The sequence below is a fragment of the Microcaecilia unicolor genome, chromosome 11 (assembly GCF_901765095.1).
Source record: "Microcaecilia unicolor chromosome 11, aMicUni1.1, whole genome shotgun sequence".
In the NCBI taxonomy this organism is placed as follows: domain Eukaryota; kingdom Metazoa; phylum Chordata; class Amphibia; order Gymnophiona; family Siphonopidae; genus Microcaecilia; species Microcaecilia unicolor.
The window spans coordinates 16,982,900-16,992,554 of NC_044041.1; the positions used below are offsets into that span (position 1 = coordinate 16,982,900).

The following is a 9,655-nucleotide window of genomic DNA, read 5'->3' on the forward strand; positions in this document are numbered from 1 at the left end:
CAGAACGCTGCCGCACGTCTTATATTCCGCCAGAACCGATATACTCATATCACCCCTGCATCAAGTCACTTCACTGGCTTCCAATCAGATACCGCATACAATTCAAGCTTCTCCTCCTTACCTACAAATGCACCCGGTCTGCGGCTCCTCACTACCTCTCTACCCTCATCTCCCCCTGTGTTCCCACCCGTAACCTCCGCTCACAGGACAAATCCCTCCTTTCAGTTCCCTTCTCCATCACTGCCAACTCCAGGCTCCGCTCATTCTGCCTTGCCTCACCCTATGCCTGGAACAATCTTCCTCAACCCCTACGCCAAGCCCCCTCCCTACCCATCTTCAAATCTCTGCTTAAAACTCACCTCTTCAATGCTGCTTTCGGCACCTAACCTTTCGAGAAATATAGTATGCCCTATCAGATTGACTCTACACTTGTCTTTTAGATTGTACACTTGTCTTTAGATTGTAAGCTCCTTGAGCAGGGACTGTCCTTCCATGTTAAATTGTACAGCGCTGCGTAACCCTAGTAGCGCTTTAGGAATGTTAAGTAGTAGTAGTAATATTGCAGCAAAAACAGGGATGTGAGAAAGGGAGCCAATTAACTGCTGTATTCACGGCAATGATGTGGACAAGCAGGATAAAAGGTCCCATATGAGGTGAAGCTATTGCACAGCAGAGTATACAGAGCATATCAGCCCATAGTCTAAAATAGCATAGGTGGGTTTGCACATGTGCAGTAGGCTCTGCAGCAGGCAGACCTTAGTGAAGCCCCTCAGACTTTTTTTTTCCATACATGGAATAGAGAGCATTCCTGATCTTCCAGACCATTGCTGACGAGTCGGTATATGCCCACTCCATTATTTCCCCCCCCCCCCCCCCCCCAAACATCTGGGAGTTGTCCTGTGCCTCGGCCCCCTCCCCCCACTACTGGAAAGGGTACTTTGAGTTTGAGTGCCTCCCAGGAGCAGAAGGAAACAGCCACCAAAAAAAAAAAAAAAGAAAAGACATAAGTGCACTGCACTCTTAGTGAAAAGATGTTCAGGCAGAGCCTTCAGAGTCTGTCTTTCTTTCCCTTGCGGCTTAGCTCTCATTTTGGGGATGGAGATACCTTGTGGAAAGCTTTCTGTTGGACACCACAGAGACCGTTGAGCCAACATGGTGGTTTCTTCGGAGAAATGCGGCACGTGGTGTCCACACTTAGCCACCTTTGCCGTGTTTGCACTGAGTCGGCACTGCCAGCTTCAGGGTTGCAGGGGATTCACGGCAGCTCTCTGAGGTCAACTCGGGCAACTGCGGAAGAGCAGACTGGCTCAGTAGAGTTTCCCCAGCAGGATTCAGAAGTCCTGCAGTTTTGGGTGCCTTAACTTCTACATAGCCCCTTTCAAATGAACTTCCAGTACTGCATAAGCAGGATTCAGGTGGGGAAAAAGCTGAAGAAACACCAGCGTTTTTATTATTGCTGCACTAGGCCGCCTTTATGAAGCAAGGCATGCCGATCTGTATTCTCTAGAGCTGTCTCAGGCCCTAGAGTATCTGGAATCTGGTTAGATACTCTTCCTCCCGGAGGGCAGGATTCAGAAGCTAATTTCAGATCTTGGCTCTCCTTGGCCAAGGACTCACTGTTAGTGACACTGGGAGAATCATTATCCCATTTCAGCTATTCCACATCAGTTAGCAGGGGTGGTCTTGAAAAGGACAGGATTTTCTGACAATACCTCTAAGTTTCTATTATCTGCTTTGATGATGACTTTTTATACTTATTTTTGCAGGAACAAGATAAAACATACAACCCCCCCCCCCCCCCCACACACACACACACCATAATCCCAAAAGTTCATAGCCTATAACATACTGTAACTCTTCAGCATGTAACCAAATCAGAAACAAGTTCATCCCACAAAACCCCAACCTCCCCCCCTCCCATAAGAAGCCCTATCCCCTCCCAACCCCTTAGCATCTAATCTATCCCAAAGGGGAAGGTTCCTCTCGTCATGAGAGCATTAAGGCTGGGTTACTGCGGCCATAGCAGGTAAAGTCGTCTCAGTCCATGTGATATAACTATCCCAAGTTCGTTGGAAAGACGGGAGTTTATTTTGCTTAAACGCCGTCAATTTGGACCACATAAATGTGGTGCTACATGGCCAATAAGATGGGGCGATCCAGAATTTCCAGTCGCTTCCATGCTAACAGCAAAACAAGGTGCCTGGCTATGACTACCTGAACAAATTTCCACTTACGAATTGGCAAAGTTGAAGGTCCAAAATGCAATAGATTTATCAATCCTTGTGCCCATAATTTCTGATACCACTGGCATCGCTTGTTCCCAAAAAGATTGGGCTTTGGGACAGGTCCACCATCCATGCACAAAAGTCCACACCGTTCACCACAGCCCGCCACCACAAATTTTCACCCCTACCAAAGATAGTTTTAAGATGAGTAGGCGTATAATACCATTGGTGTAGCATTTTGTAGCCATGTTAGATGCTATAGAAACAACAAACATAAATTTTTCTCCCAATCCTGAACGTCAAACACAGTGCCAAAATGCCCCCCCCCCCCCCCAAAAAAAAAAAAAACTTCTTTATAATGGAGTGGTACAGGGATCTGGAGTAACAAGGCTCGATAAAACCTCATAATACAGCCTCTGCCACTACCCCCCTTGGACTTTCCCCTCAAGAAGTGTTTCTATGATGTTGATTTTAATTAAGGTACACCCTGTGGTGTGAACTATTTTAGCCCATTCCTTATAGCTTGTGTACACCAGCTTCGATTTTTACCAAAAAATGTCCATTGCCATTTTTTTTTGTAACCAGGGCATCAAATCTCTAAATATTTTGGGCTCAGCTTTAGCAAAGTAGTTCCAGTTTTAATTAAAACCTATAAAAATTTAACTGTTAACCAGAATTATTTTGCTCCCATTTGGAATGAATAGAGATTTTAAAAAACCCCATTATATTCTACTGTTTGTTAATGTACAAAACAAAAATTCATTTGGTAACTTACCTGTAACGGGGGATCCTCCATGGACAGAGGATATCGGCCACGGCCATACACGCTGGTGATCTGACAGGGTTGGATTTGCTCTCTGAAAGCTCAGAAAAAAATGTTTTTACAAAGGTCACTCTGAGAATGAGGTCCCAGCCTTGCTGGTTTCATCGGGGGGGGGGGGGGGGGGGGGTTGAGTGGCTGACTTATCCTACTGTTCACTAAGAACATCCATCTCAATTTCTCATTGGACAGGCACGATGAGTCGCCCACATACTGATGACTCCCAAGCAGATGTGTAAAGGGTGGAATATAGTGATACTGATGTGAGAATGGCCACCCTTTACAACCTGTTGTACTATTGTGGTAGGAAGAACCTGCAGAAGGAAGGATGAAGTAATTGATAAATGGAGAACACATGACGTATATATGTCAAAAACAACGTATTAAGAACTTTAGACTCATCCAAGGAAAAGGAGCAGCACCAAGAGCATCAGCAAGTCCAACATTAGCACGATGAACATCAACATCCCGCATTGCAACAGGAACTTTGGAAATCTAGAACTATCGTTCCCTGGAAACAGTTGGGGACAGAAAAAGAATAGTGCCCCCTTGGAGGTAGAGCATGATGTCCCATCAGAGCCAAGGCACCCATTCGACAGAGGTGATGGAAGACCAGGTGGCCTTGAAGTTAACACCAAAGAGGAAAGAATGGAAATTGGCTAAAGCAGCAGTTTTGGCTATAAGGTAGTGGGATTTAGACCTTACTTCTTTGCAGCATCAGGAGATGCAGTCCAGTATCCAGAGGGAAAGTGTATGTGTGTGGAATTTTTTTTTTTTTTTTTTTGGGGGGGGGGGGGGGGGGGACTGGGTCCCCAAGTTTGTCGGGATTGTAAGAGATGAAGAGCTGTGGAGCCTTCTGATAAGGCTACATCCTGAGGAGAGCAGGTGGTGTTCTTCTGGAGTGTCATGCAGTTCAGGATAGAATTAGGAGCATGATAGTTTGGCTGATGTAAAAGGCAAATGCAACTTTGGATAGGAATTTGGGATGAGTCCTGAGGATGGCTTAGTTGTGTTAAAACTGCAGGTTGCTGATATGCTTAGGTTGTATATGGCGGGGCAAACAGTGAAGTCACAAAAATATGCTAGCTGCTAGATCCCTTGACAAAGCAGTTTGCGAAACAGGAACTTGTCGGGTCCAGAAATGTGCAGACTACACAGATAAGTGACTGTTTTTGCCTGCCTAATTTTTTGTATGAAAAATTATAATAAAAATCATAACAAAAAATATACCTGCACATGGTGTGTGAGCACAATGCAAAAAAAATGTTCAGTGGGATGGGGGTTTTGTCTGTGATTATACCAGCCACGTAAAAGACATCACATACATGGTGATTGCAATATATATTGAGTCTCGGTGGCTTTATGAGACTTTCCCGTTACACCTTATGGTTGTGTGAGATTGAACCGCTTACTTAATTTTGGTTTTGAAGGTCACCACTGGTGTTTTACAGATTATAGTCGCATTTGTTTGGATATGCTTAGGTAATGGCAACAGGGAAGAGGGTCTTCCAAGTAACATAATTAATAGTGGCACCTTGTAAGTTGTTGAAGGATGACATTTTGAGATCCTAGCATAAAGATGGTTGTTGGAGAAACAGATGGAGATTATTGATCTCATAAATCTTGTCACAAGGTAATGGACTGAGTAAGTCCTTGTAAGCCACTTTGGTGCTCAAGTGAACTCAGTTGGTGATAGTCTTCAGGCCCAAGTCACAGGTTGTATATGTAGTGGAGGATAGAAGGAATGGGGCAGGAGAAGGGATTCAGGTGTTTAGAGATACCAGGCCTTGAATTTCTCCTACTTGCAGATATATGATAGTCTTGTAGTCTGATGTCTGGCTGCTTAGTGGTAGTGGACTTAGTGTCAGGTGGAAAAAAGCAAGAGTTACCCTTTCAACATCCAGAGCCAAGGCTTGCATGATTCCTCCATCTTGAGTAATGTCTAGGTGGACTAGTAGTCTGATTGGTGGATGAATGAACAGGCAATGCAGGTACAGGAACCATATTTGTCCCAGCCACTGTAGCATGGTAAGGATCATATTGGCTTTGTCGCATGTCTTTGAGTATCGAGTGTGATCAAGTATGTCTAGAGAAGCCGTTTTCTGCAGTGTATAGGAAAGGCATCTGGAGCAGGTCTGCATGGGGATGGTTGTTTGGTGCTGAAGAGAACTACTACTACTACTACTTGACATTTCTAAAGCGCTACTAGGGTTACGCAGCGCTGTACAATTTAACATAGAAGGACAGTCCCTGCTCAAGGAGCTTACAATCTAAAGGACAAATGTACAGTCAGTCAAATTGGGGCAGTCTAGATTTCGTGAAAGGTATAAAGGTTAGGTACCGAAAGCAACATTGAAGAGGTGGATTTTGAGCAAAGATTTGAAGATGGGTAGGGAGGGGGCTTGGCGTAAGGGCTCAGGAAGTTTATTCCAAGCATAGGGTGAGGCGAGGCAGAATGAGCGGAGCCTGGAGTTGGCGGTAGTAGAGAAAGGTACTGAGAGGAGGGATTTGTCCTGAAGTAATTTTGCATTGGTCTTGTTTGTGAAGAGGTCTGTGGATTGTGTGGCCTACCACTGAAACAACTCTAAACCCATACTGGGATGGAGAGACCACTCCAGAGGGTCTGACTGTTAGCCAAGATTGTCTGCAAGTATGTTGACATCCCCTGGAAGGTGAGAAGCATCTGATGGAGAGTGCAAAAATTCAGATATTGTAGGCACCTCTCTATAATTTGATAACCTGTACTACCCTGTTTGTTGGTATAGAAAATGGCAACTCTGTTTTCTGGATAAGGATGGTTTTTGCTTGTGATCCCAGGAACGGAATGCTCTGAGGGTAGTCCTGAGCTCCAATAAGATGATATGGAAACCAAGTACCCTTGGTGCATAGGTGAAGGTCCTAGACTGTCCGTCCACATTTAGAAGCATTGTTTTAAGCACTAACTGGGGCTGAGATATCTGGAATAATCTGCAATTGAACAGAATGTCTGGATCAGGTGTTCAGCGCTGCGTGTGTCTGGTAGCACTATACAAATGTTAATAATAATAATCATCCACCAAGAGTGCATCCCAGGCCAAGGCATTTATGGGTTGTATGTGCTAAACATGATGCAAAGGAAATATAAAATATTCTTAAACAGTATATTTTGTTTTAGACGCTATTGTTGAAATTTAAAAAGTTTCAGTCTTCACTGTATCAGTGAGAAACCTTAGACTATGTTGTTGCATAGTTTTTCCATATGGAATGATGAGTAGGAAAAATCACAATAAACTTACTGTCAGCATCATAAAACTAAGACTATACAGACTATCATACAAAAGAAATACATTTTCAAATTTCTGGTGTCACTTTAATAACAGCAATCTACTACCCTGTTTCCCTGAAAGTAAGACATCCCCCCCAAAATAAGACCTAGTAGAGGTTTTCCTGAATTGGTAGATATAAGGCCTCCCCCGAAAGTAAGACCTAGCAAATTTTTGTTTGAAAGCAGGGCCGCCGAGAGCCGGACAAGGCCACCCCCGGGGTGCCCCCCCACCCGAGGTTGCCGGGCCCCCCTCCACCCACCCTCCGTCGCTCCCGGAACTAACCTTAAATGCCTCCTTTCACCTTCGCAGCAAGCAGCAGCAGGGCAGACCTCTCCTTCCTTCCGTGTCCCGCCCTCGCGGACATTACGTCAGGCGAGGGCGGGACACGGAAGGAAGGAGTGGCCTGCCCTGCTGCTGCTTGCTGCAAAGGTGAAAGGAGACGTTTAAGGTTAGTTCCGGGAGCGACGGAGGGAGGGCGGGTGGGCCAACCCCGATGTTTCCCTGAAAATAAGACCTAGCGCATTTTGGGGGGCAAAAATTAATATAAGACAGTGTCTTATTTTCGGGGAAACACGGTACCAGATTTTGTGAAGTGAGGCAAACCCCTGCAAATATACTATTTGGAAAGTATGTAGCAAACAGAACATATGGATAGCAGACCTGCAGCTTTTCCATTTGAGACTGGTTGCAGCAGTTATCACTGGAGTAATTGAGAAGCAGAAATAGGGACCAGCTATGGAGATTTCAAGTACCTGACTGGATCTCTGGTCTTCCCAGCACAGATGATGGTTAAGGAAAGTACAGGCTTGCTGTTTATGCCAAACCTTTGGGGGGACACTGATTGAGAACCACTGGTCTAGAGCCTAGCTCCTGTCAGGGGATTGTGAGAGGAGTTTAAAGTCTAGGTTTTAAATCGGTTTCTAGCGAGTTGTCTTGCGATATGGGCTGGCAAAAGGGACCTTGTGACAATGCTTAATTTGGGAGTTCCCCATATCTGGGACCGTTTATCTACTGAGAAAACAAATTGGTCGTCTGTATAGAGTTCCCTTCCCCCTAGAGTTTAATCACCTTTCTATTCTGCATGTCCATTAGCTTTGTCACAGATTGAGGGGGCTTTGCTGAGGGCTGTTTGGGGCAATACTGCATATGTGCAAAGCCAGTGAGCTGGCACTTCATATATAGTGCTGTGTGAGGCCATCCTACAAGCGAACTGCTTAATTGTACTGTTCACCGAGAACAGCAGTTACAGGTAAGCTGTTTTGCTTTGTGAGCAAGTCATTGTCTTTACTAATGCAATATTCTGTGCTAAGATTTTTTTTTTTCTGTCTGCAGTATTATGCTTTCACTTTATGTGGTGGCATAAATTACCGTATTTTTCGGACTATAAGACGCACTTTTTTTCCCCCCAAATTTGGGAGGAAAATGGGGGGTGCGTCTTATAGTCCGAAGGTAGCGAGTTCGGGATCGCCCTCCCCCCGGCCCTGTCACCACTTCTCCCTTACTCACGTCACGCGATGTTCCCTGGTGGTCTAGTGACGTCGGGGCAGGAAAGAGCCCCCTCTTTCCTGCCCAGTGCGCTGCTCTCCGTCCTCCTGTATGCTGCCTGATGGTCTCGGCAAGATTCAAAATGGCTGCCGAGAATTGAAGTCTCGGTGGCCATTTTGAATCTCGCCGAGACCGTCAGGCAGCATACAGGAGGACGGAGAGCAGCGCGCTGGGCAGGAAAGAGGGGGCTCTTTCCTGCCCTGACGTCACTAGACCACCAGGGAACATCGCGTGACGTGAGTAGGGGAGAAGTGGTGACAGGGCTGGGGGGAGGGCGATCCCGAACTCGGACAAGACGCACCGGAGCACCTAGGTTTTAGAGGAGGGAAAAAGGAAAAAAAATTTTTTTCCTATTTCCCTCCTCTAAAACCTAGGTGCGTATAGTCTGAAAAATACGGTAGCTTTATTTCATAGTCCCTGTCTGCACTGAGTGGTGTACCCAGATAACTGACATTAAATTATGCCAGGTTTAAAAGACTGTTTCAAGAAATGTGTGGTGCCATGACAATTTTTCCTATGTTTAGGATATCGATATTAACACAGATGATGAGTTAGATGCATATATTGAAGATCTGATCACCAAAGGGGATTCTACAGATTGAAGTCAGTAAGGATTAAGGCCGGAAACCCAATGAGGCACAGAAAAATCTCTCCAGTACCCATGTCATGGACTCGTGTCTGGCTCAAGGAATCAGGGGTTCAGCAGAGACACGGAGCAAGTATGAAAGGACGATCTCGCTGTACAAAAGATAGTATTGATGTGTTGATGTAAAACCCGTTCTTGTGCTTTTTACATATGAAAGACCTTTGTGCTGTTTAAAGGCAAGTTTTAACATTGTAGTTCTTGGAATATTCTTTGTTTATAAATATTTATTTTTTAAAAGAAATGGAAACCGAGTGCCTGATGATCTGCATAAGTTTTGCTAGGGGATTTTGTAAAAGGGGTATTGGCCTTTTCATAGGGTACAATTAGGTTGGAACATATCACAGCTGTGATCAACATCTCATCCTAGGGCTGAAACTGAAGAGCCAGCTCTTAAAAAATTTGTCGAACTGCCAACACACAAATACTTTCTCTTGCTGCTAGACTTTCTAGGGAAAGTAATGTTATGGGTGCTTATCAAATCTCTGAATTTTGTTGAGAACAAATACAATGTTTACACCATTCTGGTTTAATGCCAGATTACATCACGCCATAAGGAAGATCCAGTATTTTTTACATTGGTTTTCTTTTTCAAGGCTTCTGGTGGTATTCTAATCTCATAGTATTTTAACTGTGAATTTTCAGTTCTTTTCTTTCACTTGCATGGCAGTATTTAAATGCTGGCACCCCTCAGTATTCAGAGAAATGGAAACTGGGAAACAAAGACATATCTTCTCACTGTTAAAATTCTTGACTGTGGTGGGACTTTTCCATTCTTCTGTTTCATTACGCTCAACAACACTCCACTGAACACCAATGACGTACAGTAGTACCTCAGAGTAAAAGTTACTTCAGACTTCCACAACCATGTTTGCATTTGTCGATCGCCATTTTTCCATATGGAGCTCCATGTGACCACCGTGTATCTTCTCCACAGTTGAAGGCGTTTTTTTTTGCAAAAGAATTGGAAACCATTCTCATCAGATATGCCCTTAAAAAGACCCAGAGGAATCGTACGAGAGCCCTAATGTCAGTAATACAGCTTCTCCACGACTACTACTACTACTTAACATTTATAAAGCGCTACCAGGGTTACGCAGCGCTGTACAATTTAACA

General features: G+C 44.6%; 1 protein-coding gene across 2 annotated transcripts in view; it reads left to right on the forward strand.

Moving 5' to 3' along the window:
- MORC2 (MORC family CW-type zinc finger 2) overlaps window positions 1-9,655 on the forward strand; it is a 155,164-nt gene extending 145,509 nt beyond the window's left edge. For both annotated transcript variants that reach the window (XM_030217895.1, XM_030217896.1), the window contains exon 27: window positions 8,420-9,655. In XM_030217895.1, coding sequence (XP_030073755.1) covers window positions 8,420-8,497 — 78 coding nt within the window. In that variant the 3' untranslated portion in view covers window positions 8,498-9,655. The remainder of the gene's footprint in view (window positions 1-8,419) is intronic.